A 17,044-nucleotide genomic window follows, 5' to 3' on the forward strand; every position below is an offset into this window, starting at 1 on the left:
GTGCCCTCCATCTTTCCCAACATCAGGGTCTTTTCCAAGGATTCTTCTCTTCTCATGAGGTGGCCAAAGTATTGGAGCCTCAGCTTCACGATCTGTCCTTCCAGGGAGCACTCAGGGCTGATTTCCTTAAGAATGGATAGGTTTGATCTTCTTGCAGTCCATGGGACTCTCAAGAGTCTCCTCCAGCACCATAATTCAAAAGCATCAATTCTTCGACGATCAGCCTTCTTTATGGTCCAGCTCTCACTTCCATACATCACTACTGGGAAAACCATAGCTTTAACTATACGGACCTTTGTCGGCAAAGTGATGTCTCTGCTTTTTAAGATGCTGTCTAGGTTTGTCATTGCTTTTCTCCCAAGAAGCAGGCGTCTTTTAATTTCGTGACTGCTGTCACCATCTGCAGTGATCAAGGAGCCCAAGAAAGTAAAATCTCTCACTGCCTCCATTTCTTCCCCTTCTATTTGCCAGGAGGTGATGGGACCAGTGGCCATGATCTTGGTTTTTTTGATGTTGAGCTTCAGACCATATCAAAAAAACCAAGATCATGGCCACTGGTCCCATCACCTCCTGGCAAATAGAAGGGGAAGAAATGGAGGCAGTGAGAGATTTGTCCATGGAGTTTTCTTGGCAGGGATACTGGAGTGGCTTGCCAGTTCCTTCTCCAGGTGGATCACGTTTAGTCAAAACTCTCCACTATGACCTGTCCATCTTGGGTGGCCCTGCATGGCATAGCTCATAGCTTCTCTGAGTTATTCAAGCCCCTTCGCCACGACAAGGCATTGATCCATGAAGTGGGATGGTAGTAAAGTTTATTGTTTTCTTTCTTTCACTCTGCTAACTCATTCACCTCCAATTCACCTCCAATTCCAATGTTTACTCCCCACCCTTCACAATACTTTGGACAAGCTTTTGGTGTTTTCTGTGTGCGGAGGGGGGGAAGCTTATCTGTTTAAATGTATAAACATTTTCTTTTTTAAAAAAACCCTGCCAATCATTTTCTTTATTTCTTTTCACTGGAGGCATGCTGATGGCTGGCGATGAGTGGCTTTGGGACTGCCACGAGGGCCAACCAATCAGTGCCTTGCACAGCCAGATGAGCAGGGGCAGGGTGCGGGGTGAGAAGGTGGCATTGTCATACCAGCCAATCAACACTCTCTGCCATGGACTTCTGCAGGAAACAGGAAGAACTGTAGATGTTTTCAGTTCTAGGGAAAAGGAGCAAGTACAGACCCATTGCAGGCTCACCACTCAAACTATTCGTTTTTGTAATTTCTTCCCATATGCCTGATAAAAACAGATGACATGAGATCAACTTTGACCTGTGAAAACCTGATCTAGAGCTGATTTTAGCCTTGTGAGAATTCATTTGGATTGGGTGTCATACTCATGACAGATTTTGTATCTTTAAAATATTCATTGCTTCCTTAGTGGTTTTCCTTCCTTTTCTGGAATGGTTTTGCAAAGTTAAGGGAAAGATTAACCTCCTAATACACACTAAATATAGTCAAAATGAATATAGGTTTGTCATGTTCCACTGTTACGAAAACTGCCTGGTATTTAAACACAAACTCCACAAAGATTACATAATCTAAAACATCCTGGGTTCTTAACACTTAAAATACACACCAACTATTTTCATCCGTTATCCATGTAAGGTTTCTCAGTCCTGTTTAGCATTTGCATTTGCAAAATTAAATTTAAGATATTGAAATACAAATTTGCTTGCTATATTGGTCAGGCAATTATTGTTTGGCGTTCAAGAATTATATGAGACACTGCAGGCTGTGATTTAGAGAAATTAGAAGCTATCCCCGTTAAGTTTGTAGAAGAATGGCTCCCATTCTTAACATGTCTTAGCTCTTAGAAAACATTTTGTAAACTGCCTCTAAAATTTACTTGCATACATTTGTATTAAGTATTAATAAAGTTTCTATTCTTAACAAAGAACACCCACCTTCATTGTATGTTTTATATGTTATACTTCTGCTAACCAGTGCTGAATACAAGAATTTGGTAACTTTATAGATCTCATTTTTTAAAAAATTGTGTAACAGGTTTGCACATGTTTCTGCTTTTTCTTTTGTAACTTTATTACGAAACAACAATGCAAACCCCCAAATAAAGCAAAATTGAACTAAGAAAGAAAAAAACCCAGAAGCCATTCTAGAGCCCAGATAAGCCAACAGTCATCTTTACTAGTAAACCTTTTTGGTCAAAGTTCAGTCACATAAGTTTCTGGTGCTTTGCTTTCTGCAACAGTGAGATCCTTCTCAACCATGGAGCCCTTCAGTCAGATCAAGTATGAATCTGGCCTGTTTTCTCAGGGGTTAAATTATAGTGAGATGAAATTAATGCAAAATGCAGAAGCTTTCAGTTTCCCCACTGTGGCTTTCTCACAGTGAAGGTTCTCCTACATAAAGCTAACAATTACGTATTTCCTCATGGCTACATAGCAATGAAGTTCAGGGTTTATCGCTGCCTGGACAATCACAGCTTCCGAGTAAATGTGTGCACGAGTCCTAGAGCACACACAGGTTGCATATTAATTCCTAGGTCCAAGTGCCTTCCATGTAGGGGGGTCTTTAATGCTTAAAGCAACAGTTATTACTCCGCGATCACGGGCAAGTCACTGTCTTTCTCAGCTTAACCTACTTCTTATCCAAGGTTGAAGAGGTTTTAATGATGGGATAATGGATTGGATAATGGATTGTATAACTTGTCTCTCTCTCTTGCAGAGCAATTCATCATGAGCCTCTGAGGTGCCACAGTATTTGGGGCATCTGTGTTGCTGCAACTTGAATAAAATGGTCACCATTTGGCAATTTGACTCCATTCAATTGCTGTGAGGATGGATGAGATAGTGAAGTCCTAAAAAAATGCTGTTTAAATATCCTAGAATACTGATAATATACACAAAGAACTTTGTGCATCCCACAAGCATTGATTACTGAGGTCATATAATACAATCACACAACATTGCTGGGAGTTTTTGCCCACAATGGAAAGATTTGTATCCCAACTTTGCCATTTTAGGTACTGCCTGTGATTTTAGTTCTAAGACTCCAACTCCTTAGGCAGCTCTTCCACCAATGAGCTCCTCTTACAGTCACAGACCACAAACTAGCATTGAAATCAATGGTCTTAAGTGCATCTAGCTCTGAGCTTGGATTGCACCCAAAATGTTCTTCCTAATGTTTAATTTAAAACTACTGCCCTCTAATTCAAACCTGCTGCCTGGAATATCCATTCCTTGTATGTGATGAACAGTTGTTCCCTCTCCACCTTCAGATTCTGAATGTTTTCTTAAGGCTGCAATGTTCCGTTCATATGACGTTGCCTCAATGATAATGTCTGCGTATGGTGTTCATCATTGTAAGTGTGTGATAAACCCCCTAAAGAATGAGCCCAGAGTGCTAGGCCCTTATTGGCTAAAGGAATTTTAAGGTACAGCTCAGGAAGGCATCTCTAGCTAACCAGGAGCGGCATGTAGCTAAGCAGATCAAGCTACATGGTGATGCCACAAAGCCAATTCAGGGTGAGGGCATTGCTTCCTGCCCTCACTCTGAGTGGGCAAATCCTTTTTACTTCTGTAAAATAAAAAAGCCCCATATTTTGGTTCATTCCTAATTCTAGTAGCCACCTGTCATGTATGCTTTAGATAAGATGTATGCTTTGAAGGGTGTTGAACTATAATAATAATAATAATAATAATAATAATAATAATAATAATAATAATAATATTTGTACCCCGCCCATCTGGCTGGGTTTCCCCAGCCACTCTGGGTGGCTTCCAATGAAAGATTAAAAAAATACATTAAAATGTCAGACATTATAAACTTCCCTAAACAGGGCTGCCTTCAGATGACCCTTGGGGTCCCTTCCAACTTGACATCTGAGCCAGGATGGTACAGCAGATAGGATGTTGGACTGAAGAGTGGGGAGACCTGGGTTCAAATTTCCATTCAACCACAGGAATGTAGGAATGTGCCTTAAACCAGGTCAGACTACTGGCCCATCTAGCTCAGAACTGCCTGCATTGATTGGCACCAGGGGTCTTTCTCAGCCTTACCTGGAGCTTGAACCCAGGACATTTTCCATTTAAAACAGATGCTCTGCCACTGAGCTACAGCCTTTCAGTAAGTCATACTAGACCAGGGGTCCCCAGACTTACGGAGCGGCGGGCCGGTGCCCGCCGCGCCGACCGCGCGGTGGGCCGGACTGCAGGGGAGTGCGCGCGCAGCGGGCCGGAGGGCGGGGGAGTGCTCGCCCGTGCGCATGCGCACACGCACACGGGCGGAAAAAAAATCGGCGAAAATCGCTTGTGCGCATGCGTATGGGCCTCCCCCGACCCGGAAGTGCACCAGAAATGACCTCTTCCGGGTCGGGAGAGGCCCGTACGCATGCGCACAAAGGATTTTCGGCGATTTTTTGCCGATTTTTCAGATCGCCGCTGCGCCGCGCGCCGTGAGAGCGGGCGGCGGCAGCGGGCGGCGGGGGTCGTCGCGGGCCGGATTGGAAGGCCGATTGGGCCGCATCCGGCCCGGGGGCCGTAGTTTGGGGACCCCTGTACTAGACAGTAATACACAGGGCATATTCTTCAGCTGCTGATTCTATTTCCCAGGGACAGTCCCTATTTTCTGGAACCTGAACCTGGGTTAACCATTTCCCACATTATGTCGTTATATCCCTTTTGCCATGTGGAGAAATGCTCTTAAAACGTTGTCACGGTCTGGATCAGGCATCCCCAAACTCAGCCCTCCAGATGTTTTGGGACTACAATTCCCATCATCCCTGACCTCTGGTCCTGTTAGCTAGGGATCATGGGAGTTGTAATTCCAAAACATCTGGAGGGCCGAGTTTGGGGATGCCTGGTCTGGATAATCATGGTTCCTTATGGATACCATGAAACTTCTGTCCCTTTAATAACTTTGGGTATGGGTTTGTTGTTGCTGCTTTTTGGGAATTTCATAAGCCACTATCCTTTAGAGCAGGCATCCCCAAACTGCGGCCCTCCAGATGTTTTGGCCTACAACTCCCATGATCCCTAGCTAACAGGACCAGTGGTCAGGGATGATGGGAAATGTAGTCCAAAACATCTGGAGGGCCGAAGTTTGGGGATGCCTGCTTTAGAGGCTAGGAAAAGGAGATATAAGTCAGGGAGCTATAGCCCAACAATATTTGGACAGACCTCGAGTAACTCTGTGGCTGATAAGGATTTGAACCCAGGGCCTTAGCACAGCACCATGCTGCTTCTCTTGTGATCACTTATGGCATGCTCAAATGCAGATGATACAGCAAGTGACATGGACCACAAATTCTCCCAAAATTTGTACATCAGTGGAGTTGTTGAATTATTTACTGGTGACAGCGACAAGCTGCAAAAGCCAGCCGAATACAATTCTGAGTACTGCTTTTCTTCTCGACGTGCCTCCCCAACAGCCTCTCCACATGACCTAGTTCTCCAGGAGGGAAGCAATGATCAATTACCCAGCTGCAAAATGCGCAGGCATGAGATGAGCGAGGGAGCCAGCTGGGTGGGAGAGCTGCTATCACACAGGTACTATTCGTTTCAAACCACATGCATCCTGCTTTGAGGGCGCACATGCACTCACCAGAGTAACTCCAAAGTGAAGGGGAAAGGGGAGGGGAGGTTAGGAAGGGATCTGGGAAGTGTTCCCTAATTAGGATTTATTTGTGCTCTTTCCTTTACCTCCCTCCCTCCCACTCTCCTCCGCCTGAGTCTCCTTCATTGGCCTCTTCCTGTCATACAGTGAGTTATTAGGACTGCATGGGTGTGTGAAAGGACCCTTTACGAAACCCCTCCAGCATCTTGGAGGAAAACAAACGGGATCTTTTTATTTAAAAAAAGTGATAATTGATGTACACAAGACCAAAGCAGAAAAGAAAGTCAGAGGAGCCAGAGGCAGGTTTAGAGTCCAATGGACTCGTTTCAAAAATTGCTAGTTCAGGGGAACAAGGCGAGCATGCAAGAAGTTGGCTAAGCAGAACATCCCTTTGCAGAAGCTAAGCTGATTCTTCCTCAACAGGGCTTCTTCTTCCATGTATTGAATCCTTCTGGCTTTAATAATGCTTTCTACCATTTACCCAGCAGTAATTGCATTATTGGTAGAAAGCAAGGTTGGGCAACAGATCTATCTATACCTGAATCCTTTGTTTAAACAATGTTGCTATCTTGGCTCCTCTCCAGTCTGTGAAACATGGCTACATTTGACATACCGTATGCGTGAAGTGTCGCTGGGGCTGGATCTAGACACAACAAAAAAAAGTTTCAGGAAAACGCAATGTAAACCTCTTAACGGGAAATCACGTTGGCGAAAGCTGGAACTCTACAGCGCCATCTGGTGTCACAGTGTTGCAACACATTTAAAATGATTTTTCTTTACTAAGGTAGCTGAGTCCCGGGTCTCCTTCAGGAGATGCTGCTGCAGTTTAGTTGCAGAGAATGCACAGGGTTGCCATCGTGGGGGCAAGCAGAGCAGTTGACCTCTGCTTCCCATTTACACCACAGTACCAATTCCGTTTCAAGTTGATATAAAATAATTCCAACCAATGTCCTTATAAAATAATATATCATGCAACTCTTTTGTGATTTAAAATTACATCTATAAAAGCAGGAGTTTGAAATGTTACTGAAAGTATTCCAATGAATTCAAGAACATCAAGAGTCAAGACGCATTCAGTGAGCTCATTCACAGAATCACAGAATTGTAGAGTTGGAAAGGACCCTGAGGGTCATCTAGTCCAACCCCTGGCAATGCATAAACCTACCATGAACAAGTAAATTGCTCCCACTTCACTCTACTGTGCTTCTCTTGGCTCATGTTGTGGGAAAACAAGCCATGATCCCCCGCTTGGCTTTATGTCTGAACTAGGGGTTGTGATTTGTTTTGCTCCAAACAACCTTCAATCTGCAGTCAAAGTTTGTTGAGAGATAACAATAAGTGAGGGATCATGCTTCATTCCTTCCCAGAGCAGGTGGGGAGGGAAAATGATCCAGCTTGGTGTGTGGATGATAAAATAGTAATTATGGTTTACTGTGGTGTGCTAACTAGGCCAGTGACGATAGGTATAATACCCTAGTCCAGCCCTTTCATAGTGCGAGTGATGGGTGGGAGCATTTCAAGGCAATATGAAAAGCAGGAAAGTCAAGTAAAAAAAGTTTGGAAAGAGAAAGGGTGTGAGAGAGAAAGAAGACATTTTCTCAGTCGCATGGATGCCTGCAAGACATTTTCCAGAGGTGAGCAAAAGTGGAACACTGAAAGTGGAACGGCTTAGTTGCCGAACAAATCGGCTCCCAAATGCCGCAAACCCGAAAGTAAGTGTTCCAGTTTGCAAACATTTTTCAGAAGCCGAACATCCGACACGGCTTCTGCTTGAGTGCAGGAAGCTGCTGCAGCCAAATGGAAGCTGAACCTTGGTCTTCGAACAGTTTCGGGAGTCAAACGGACTCCCGGAACAGATTAAATTCGAGAATCAAGGTACCACTGTATGTGGACGGCCATGCGCAGTCCTTTGTGTTCTTAGGATTTTTATCAGTATTAACATGTTATAGGAAGCATCGGTTAATAAAACAACACCTGCTTATTGTTCCTTTCTTTTCCATTATTCTCTACAAGCTCTTTGAGAAGAAGGGCGTCTGCTGCTTCCACGCGCAAGAAGTGAGCCTGGCTTCACACACTGAGTGTGTGACCCTTACTCTCTATAAAGCCAGTTCAGGGCCCTTAGCATTGTGGGATGAGCACTGCTCTACCGGCAGAGATGAAGGTATGCCAGCAGGATGACAGTTATTCCGCCGGAAATCCCCTGTGCAGGCCTAGATGTTGTGCCGGAAATGTGCTGCTAGCGGAGTTGGAGGAAGAGATGCATGCTGGGGGTGCATCCAAAGCCTTGATGTGCCTACAGAAAGTGCACAGCTCTACATATTTTGTTCCCTCTCATTGTCCGCGTGAAGGAAGGAGAAAAAAACTGGCTCCAGCGACACCTCCCATCTTGCCAACAGTGAAACAGGAGGCCATCAATGCATGGTAGGATCGCTTCACCCTACCTGTTTTCCCTTGCAAACAAACGGTGCTGTTTGGCAGCAGGTTTCTGTTAAATTTCATGGAAAGGTATATTGGTTACATTGCCGTATGTATTCTTTTCAGTCTGTAGACTGAATGGCCTTGCTGCACCATTCACACATCAATTCCTGCATTCATCTATTTTGAAGGTGGTTTTTGAAGGCCACTGTAGTCTTCAAATTGTTTGCTCTGGCATAATCCCTATCCGGCTTTACCTCAGAGCAACTAGTCTGAAGAGATCGACCTAGGTTTTCATCCAAGTATTAGTTTATTAAGACCATTCAGACCGAAATACTGCTTAATAATATTAATAGTATTGTGAATTCATTGAACGTGGTGCCAGAACACAATCCATGTGTTAATATGCTTAATAATAATAATTTATATATTCAGTTTATAACCCCGCCTTTCATCAGATTGATCTCAGAGCAGATTACAACATGAAACCAACAATAAAAATCTCAAATGCAACAATTAAAAGCATCCAACTACCCCCTCCCAAAGCAAAAGTATGCAGCAGGGAATAAAATCCATAGCTGTCAAGTTCTCCCTTTTTTAAAAAGGGAAATTCCCTTATGCTGAATAGGCTTCCTCATGAGAAAAGGGAAAACTTGACAGCTATGATAAAATCTGGTACCTTAACTCAACACTAATGGAAAGCCTGGGCAAATAGGCTTGTTTTTAACTGGTGCTGATTTACTACCCAGGAAAGATGTGAAAGGCAATGGGATTACTGCAGGTCTAAATGTTTTATAGATAGTAGCCATGTCCAGAGCCAGAGTATGGCATTTTCCTAATTGCAGCAGAGGCCAAACAGGGCCCTGTTCCTGCAGCACCAACATTATAAAAAGCCTTGCTGCACCATTTACACATCAATTCCTGCCTTCATCTATTATCCAGTGTGCACACATACAGACGTTCACGATGCTACCAGAAGCAGGTTTCTTCACCCTGCTACCTGGCAGGGCCAGCTCAGTGTATACCTTGAGATGTTTTTGACTGGTTGTGAGGGCTGCATTGGAATCCCTGCCTGCTCAGCCTTCTTCAGCTAGATGAAAAAGCCCTTCAGTATCAAACTACAGCATTTGATCAGGAGAGGTAATGGTTTCTCCCCACCCCAAACCAACCAGAAGATGGATTTTTTGCAGTTGCCAGTTGGCAACTAGATTCAGGTATACCCTGATATTGTGCATGGCTCATCGTATGTTCAGTCTGTGCTTCAGACAGGGTTTGGAAGCCCTGAATTGTGAAGACACCTCAATACTTGGAGAGTGGTCTGTTCTGGAATCATGCTGAATGCCTTCGCAAGATCAAGATGCACACACAGAGCTTCCTGAAGAAACTGTTAAAATGGTCGGCCTTAGTTGTGGAACACATACAACTTCAACTTTCTTAGAATTTTGTCACTGGGAATTAATGGGCCTCACTTTGTAACAATAGCTATATTTGGAATCGGATCGTAGGTCTCTCAAACTTGAGAAAACGTATCTGTTTGTAGCAGGATGTATTATATTTTGAGCCATTTCTACTGTGATTTTTCAGTGTCAAATGTACAAGTCTTGAGAGGTAAGCTTGGCTGAGGAATACTGGTTCACCTCAAATGTTGTGGCTGAGAACCCAAACATCTCTCTGCTCTGTCACATTGCTGCATTTAGCACCTAGCCGTACATTGGAAAGTAGAAAATCCTTCTTTCCTGACTATTGGTTTCTAGTTAGGAATGGTTTTCCTGTTGACACAATGACCCAGAAATAACATTGCTGCTGTAAGTAGGAGTTAGTCTTGTGAGAGGTAAAGGAGAAAATTATTTTTTTTAAAGCCCCTCTTCTATATCTGAGAAATCTAAACTAAGAGCAGATTATCCCCTGACGTAAATTTTTGTTCCTTCGCCTTTCCCCACTAAGTGATGTTTAGATCTGTTGAGCGCTATCACGAACAGCAGTTGATGATCACTTAATCTTTCTTAAAATGCTGTTGTGTTGACCCCTGCTTGGAAATTTCAGCTTGAGCGCTGTAAGAAACGAGGTACACGGCAATGCTTCTGTCTTCCAGCTCCATGGCTCATTCTTTTGTACCATTATTCCTTTTCTCCGACTTCCTCAGCTAAGTTGCAATAACACTTCGCAGCTGTTTTGTACAGGCACTGAACGAATCCACTGTCAATTCTCTACAGGTATCAACTGTACGTGCATTATGAATCTAATTGCCATTGGTTTGGCATAACAGCGAACCCAAAGAAGTAGGGACACTGCAGCAATCTGCCATGTTCAATTTCTCATGCGGATATTGTTGTGCCACTGGTGTGGACACTAATCCCAAACCTTCCTGGGAAGGTGGCATTTTATTTCCTTTACTTTCCTGTGTGGGGTGGGCATGCCTAAATAATTGGCGCATGGGTGTTCAAGCAATGGAGAGGGGAAACACAAGAGGCCAAATGAGCATCTGGGTACAGATATCTATCAACACTGCATTCTGATACGCATTCTGATACTCAAATAGCTCAACTAGCTATGTGTAACTACATGCAGCTAGAGCAGGATTGGGCCATATATGGGTTATGAATCACAAACAAGCCAAACAATATTTTTTCCACGTATGGCTCATATTTTCCAGGATGATCCAGGTGCGTGTGTTTGCTTGCTGACGCACCTTTGATTTCCTTCCCATATGTGCTTATGATTCGAGGCAAAGCAGCAACATAGAATGGAAATTGCACAAGCGGCACATATATCTGCACATGCACATGTGCCGGCTCACTCTATAAAGTGCCCTTGTTTGCATGACGGCTTCTTCAAAAGGAGGAAAAAGGGAAGCAGAAGTAATTCAGAAAAGCAAAAATATCTAAGATACTACCGATACTTTCTCTAGGCAACTGAGAGCATGAGGTCTTCAAGGTGCACACAAACGACCTCTCAAAATTCTCCACCCTTATTTGTGGGAAATGTTCAGGGAGAAATATTGGCTCAGATCTAGTATGGGGAGGAGAAAAAGAACAGACATTTCACACATTCCCAATCCCTAGCATTCCCTCCACTGTTCCTTTTGAAAGAGCCTTTAAGGGGAGCCCAGTGTTTTTGCTCTCCACAGGGCAGCTGCGTTTACTCTTTCTCGCTGCTCCTTGCACATGGCAAGCGGGTAATCTGACATCTTTACTATGAGCATATGCTTTGGTTTTGCACTCCACCACAAACCACACTTCTCATGGCCAGAGGGGATCTGTATTGCTTCCTTTGCCGTCTGTCACACATGGACCTGCATTTAATGCCGACCTGTCATATTGAAATATAAAGTTGACCTGCCACAGCTGTAACTGACTTCAGGTCAGTGAAAACCAGCAGCCTGATAAGAATCTAGGAATACAGAATCTAGGAAGTTGGAAATGGAATACTGGGTCTGTCCTACTGTTGCTAGGTTGCCCTAGCAGGATACGGTAGTGTTATGCATTTTATGACCTGTGGATCATAGGCCCGAATGGGTAGAGTATATGAGACTCTTAATGCCAGGGTTGTGGGTTCGAGCCCCACATTGGGCAAAATATTCCTGCATTACAAGAGCTGGACTAGCTGACCCTCGCAGTCCCTCCCAACTTTACAATTCAATGATTCCATGTTTGAAAGATGGCTGTTATGCATACCCAGGAATCTGTGTGAATTAAAAAGCTGGAGTGTTGTTTTCTGCTCTCAGTATGGGATATATGTACGAACGGGCAAATATATGCTTTATCTTCCTGTAATCTGAGTGTGCTTGGTGTTTTCATAAGGAGGGAACCTGAGGCCCGTGAGTCAGCAGCCCAGAACCTTGGACCCTGGACAACTGCACAGCAAGAGGATTGAGAACGACACTGTTAGAGAAAGACACACACACACACACACACACACACACACACATTCCATTTTGTCGAGATGCAGGGCCACTGCTGGCCCTCCTCGATCCTGTGGGTGGCTGCCCACCTGCTGCAGCTTCACCTGCTGTCTTCCTTTCACTTCAGGAGTACTTTTTACACTCCTGCGTCAGAACCTTGGCATGGGCTGCCCTAGTTCATTGCTATGGGATATATGGATGACCAACCCATTGCTTACTATGACAGCGATACACAAGAGGAAAAAGCTTGCAGTGCCCTGGATGCAAAAAGTGGAAAGGTTGTTTAAAAGAGAGAGAGTAGGATTTGTTTTTCTCAGGCACAGCTCTACCCGAGAGGTTATCAGAGGGAAATGATTTTAAATTATCGATGAATGATTATCAGAGACAGATAAAAGAGGATTTGCTCTACCTGATTATTTTGTGGATAGGTTATAATAATATATAAACGTCCTAGCAGAAATTGGTACTTGTACAGCTGGTGTGCAGGGAGATGGGGTGAAATATTGTTGTAATATGATTGGGTTTGATTTTATTGAATGAAATAAAAGTTTGAAAAGCTAATGTATTTGGAGTAGCGGTAGGAACATCTGCGGGGTGGGAAGTCAGCTTTTAAATTTGTATTAATTTGATGACAATTTGTTTTTGTTTTTTAATGGAAAATCAATAAAAAATAATCGGCAAAAAGTAGAGAAGGATGGTGTCCAGTAGTGGAAAAGATACATCATCAGCTTCGACAAGGACACCTTCACCTGGACGGCAGCTGAAACGGAGGCCCAAATCACCAAGAGGCCGTTGGATGCAGAGTTTGCCACTAACAAGTACAGGAAGGGCTACCTGGAGGAGGCCTGTGTTGAGTGGCTGCAGAAATACCTGGACTATGGGAAGGAGGTTCTGCTCAGGACAGAGCCCCCAGTGGGGAAGGTGACACGGCAGGTACTTCCGGGTGGTTGGAAATCCCTAATCTGCCAAACCCCTAAAGAGATTGACACCAACGGCACCTTTTGCAAGGACATTGCTCCCAATTCTGACGAGACCTACCATGCCTGGCTCAGCATTGATCCCCAGGTCAGAGATTGCTACCGGTGCCACATGGAGCATGCTGGCCTGCCGAAGCCACTGGTCTTGGCCTGGGAGAAACCTGCCAATGTGGGGTACACTGTGGGAACTACTTTGGGGGGTCTCAGCTGCTGTCCTAGTGATCACCCATCATCACCGTCAGGAATCAGAAGGCATCAATAAGTAGCCAGGGATCCGAGAGTTCCACCAGGGCATGGCATCAAGTTGGTGTGTGAAACGGTTCTGAAGGGTTTGCTGTAGGGGGGAAATTAGGCTTTCTTTCACCAGGGTGTTATATGCATGACAGAGGCTACTACATAGGATTGCTCTGTAATAGAGCAAGTGATAGGAAAAGGCCCAGTGGCAAATTTTCAAGGCTTTTTGTTTTTTAAACAAACAAACAAAACAAAACAAAAATAGGGTAGTTTTTCTATTTTATGAAGCAGTCAATTTTGTAAATGTTAGCTATATTGTTATTATTATTTGAATTTATATAGCGCCGTATACCCAGGGGTCTCAGGGCGGGTCACAGAATACAATCATCAGCATTTTATATAAACATTATCAGTGCATTTAACATAGATATTTAGATGGCGAAACTTTTCATGTCATGCATATAAAGGAATATGCTTTGTTTCAAACAATGTAATTTGCATAATGTATTTATTTTTATGATAAAGAAGTAGAAAAGGGTAATTTTGTGTGAATTCAAGGGAGCCATTTCTGGATATATGGGTATTTTGCTCCCTTTCAAGAGCTGAAAACAGCTGCTTGAATATGAGCCCTGAATGACTGATGTTGGCTTTAGGGTGAGAAGGATGTTTTGGGATAAGTGTCTAAACTTGGTTTGGTTGGTTAGCATTCCAGCCACTATCAACACCGTGCAGCATTCAGAAATAAAGTTATACCTTTATACAGTACTCTGTAGAACTATGAACTCTTCTGCAACAAGGGGCATGATTAAACTCAGAAGCACCTTCTAAATCTAACTTAGGTTCTCCTAATTTCATAGAAGCCGAAGATCTGTAAAGGAAAAAGTCTCAGCAGAAGATTTCAAAGAGAACTTGCCTAAAGGTTTGGGATGCAGTTCTGTTTTTATCCCAGTTGGTCAATTGCAATGACACCGTTTATCTCTGTAAAAGATTGTAGACCTTGGAGGGTGTTTTTTTTTTCAAAGCGGAGGGCTATTCTACCATCTACTCCAGTTTCCTACAGAAAAACTCTTGATAGGAAACTTTAAAGGAGGGGAAAGGGGAAAAGGAATCATCAGCACACGTTTGAATAGATATGCGTAGTTGTCGGGCAAAGGTCTAAAATCTTCCTCATTCTTCATCAAGCCAACATCAATTACAAGACTACTCCTTTAAGAAGTTCTGCAAACATTTCAAGCAGCTCAGAAGAGCGAATCAGTATGATAACTGGGTGGGTGAGATTGACTACCTCTGGGGGCAGGTTCACTTACCTACACGTGATATGGCAGATCTACGATTGGATCTCCCAATGTTTGCTTTTTTAAACTTAAAAGCAGCCATGAGAGGCCTTGAATTAGACTGGAGCACAGTGTTGCAAGAGGGGGTTATTCATTCCCCCTGTATCACTCCCCCAATTAACTCTCTCCCCCACTCCAAACTATTACAGGCCTCAAGGAGGAGAAAATATTGGTGCCCCTATTGTGTTTTGAAGAGGGAGTTCTAAATCCAAGTCCAAAGAGGAATTTTCAATCAGCTCCAAAATTTCTTGTTGCTGTTGTCTCCCACCTCTAACCCGCATCTCAGGCCTGATTTCCCTTCTCACCTACACTGATCTCTCTCTCTCTCTCTCTCTCTCTCTCTCTCTCTCTCTCTCTCTCTCTCTCTCTCTCTCTCTCTCTCTCTCTCTCTTTCTCTCTCTGTGCATTTGTGACATGCCCAAGAGGGTCCTGGGTAGTTTCAGAATAACAAAAGAAGGCCACTTATGGAAATAACACTAAAGAGACAATATAGCTGGGGGAAAGCCACAAACCACATGACACTTACCTGGGGGCTATTTACAATTAGGGTTTCTCACTGAAGTGCATAGGAGTAAAATAAGCTAAATACTAATGGACAGTTTTAATGGTTTGGGCAATCACACTGGTGAGAACCCATATCCGTTTTAAATCTATGCTTCTCCTCTTATCGTTCCACCTGGATGGCCCCATATAAACACACCTGCCTTTCAGATAGATTTCTGTTACTCTCACCATCCTCTGCTATGTAACCATTCACAATATTGTGCAGCCACCTTGCACTCAAGTGTTCCTGGACCTGCCAGGATTTCTCTCCCTCCATCCCTCTGGACCGGCAACCTTCATGCCAGCCCCAGGAGACAAGTTCAGCATTATCTTTTTATACTGACATTGCACCCCAGCTGATGAGCAGATGGTACTGACAAGCTTCGGCAGCCCTGTTTGGGATTTATCTTGGCTCACAAGTTGCTTTATTTCACCCAGGAATCTGGTGTATGCTCAATTCCATTAGCAAAAAGCTAAATCAGAACCACAGAACAGAATCCCTTCCTTCAAATCCCCCCTCCCCTTCGCACCCACAAGGATAAGATGAGTTTTCTGGCTGAAATATTGATTCTCATCAACTACAGCAACAGAGGTATTCCTCCTGCTATTTCCCCTTCTCTGGTATGCATCTTGAAATAAAAAAGGCAGTGAAATCATCCCCAGCCAGAGCTGATCAACTGGAGGGAAACAGTTTCTGCCATCCAGCCCTTGATCGATTTTGCTTGGTTTTTTGTTTTTGCTTCTTGTGTGCCATTGTAAATACCTGATCAGTATGGAGACCCCAACGTCCTCGCAGTTCGCGTAGACTCTGCTCCATGTCTCCTGAATCACCTTTTTCTCTGCGTCTGACATCTCTTCGCTTCTTTCCCATCTCTCAATCTCCATTTCTCCTTGGACTTTCTCCATGAAAAACAGCCAGCAAAATCTTCCAGGGAAGCCAGGAGGAAAGAGAGAGGTTTGTGAGAGTCTCTCTTTCTCTCCGTGTGTGTCCTTTTGTGTGTGTGTGTGCGGGTGTGCGTGCGGGTGTGTGTGTGTGTATCCAGCAAAAAGAGATAAGGTGTTCTGTTTGTGGGTGGTGTGGCTGATACTGTTCCTGGCTTCCTCTCACTCTCTCTGTGTGTACTGTATGTGTGTCTGTCTATATAGAAAGAGAGGTATGTAATAAGAGATAATCAGGGGGAGAGAGAGATTGTGTGTGATCAGATTTCAGATCTTCCAGTGCAGCCCCTTGCTGTGGTTCACTTCAGCTCAGCGTGTGTGTGTTTGTGTGTGTGCGTGTATGACTCTGAAGGGAAACTGACAAAAAGTAAAATATTCAAAGGCATTGCAAGACCAGCCTTTTTACCAAAGTGTGAACGTGAGCTCACTTTTCTCTCTCCTCCCCCCGTCCTCCCTCTCCCCCTCCTCCTCCTCAGAGTGTGTGTGTGTGTGTGTGTGTGTGAGAGAGAGAGAGAGAGAGAGAGAGAGAGAGAGAGAGAGAGAGAGAGAGAGAGAGAGGTGCTCTTGAGTGTCATATTCTCCTGTTGTGAGTATTTTATGACTTGAGATTTCTCTCTCTTTTTTTCTCCTTCACCATTTGTAAACAGCTCAGAGAAAATGGAGCATCTGAAGTGAGCAGTTAAACTTATCCCAACAGCTGGCTTAGCTGAGATAGAGCTTTCTGATTCCCACCATATTCCTTAGGAGATTGTTTTGATTTTTTATCAACAGCAGCAAAAAAATCCTTGCTACCCTGTGCCTTTTTTGAAGGGGCTGGGGCTGGGAGAAGGAGCTATTAAATAAATGTTTATCTTCCTCAGAATCTGAATTATACCCGGCTTCCGAGGAAATGTTTCTAATTATAAAATATTTCCCTGCCTTCATCTGAACTGTGAATCAGATATCAGAGGAATAATCTGATTTTAAGCATGTGTGAGGAAAACATATTCACGGATTCACTTATTGACTTCAATAATAATAATAATAATAAAGATCGGAAAGCATGGGGTGTTTCCAGGCAAGGGTGGAAGAGGG

General features: G+C 43.8%; 1 protein-coding gene and 1 pseudogene across 3 annotated transcripts in view; one reads left to right on the top strand and one right to left on the bottom strand.

Annotated features, from left to right (window-relative positions):
* CYGB (cytoglobin) overlaps nt 1–16,471 on the bottom strand; it is a 51,804-nt gene extending 35,333 nt beyond the window's left edge. The window contains exon 1 of one of the 3 annotated variants that reach the window (XM_035104552.3): nt 15,795–16,471. In XM_035104552.3, the coding sequence (XP_034960443.2) occupies nt 15,795–15,937 (143 nt within the window). In that variant the 5' untranslated portion in view covers nt 15,938–16,471. The remainder of the gene's footprint in view (nt 1–15,794) is intronic. The other 2 variants (XM_035104553.3, XM_088661596.1) reach the window with 2 other exon arrangements.
* LOC148686802 (major histocompatibility complex class I-related protein 1-like) lies at nt 10,678–13,386 on the top strand (annotated as a pseudogene).
* Nucleotides 16,472–17,044: the final 573 nt, after the last annotated feature.

The sequence above is a fragment of the Zootoca vivipara genome, chromosome 2 (assembly GCF_965207765.1).
Source record: "Zootoca vivipara chromosome 2, rZooViv2.hap1.1, whole genome shotgun sequence".
NCBI lineage: Eukaryota > Metazoa > Chordata > Lepidosauria > Squamata > Lacertidae > Zootoca > Zootoca vivipara.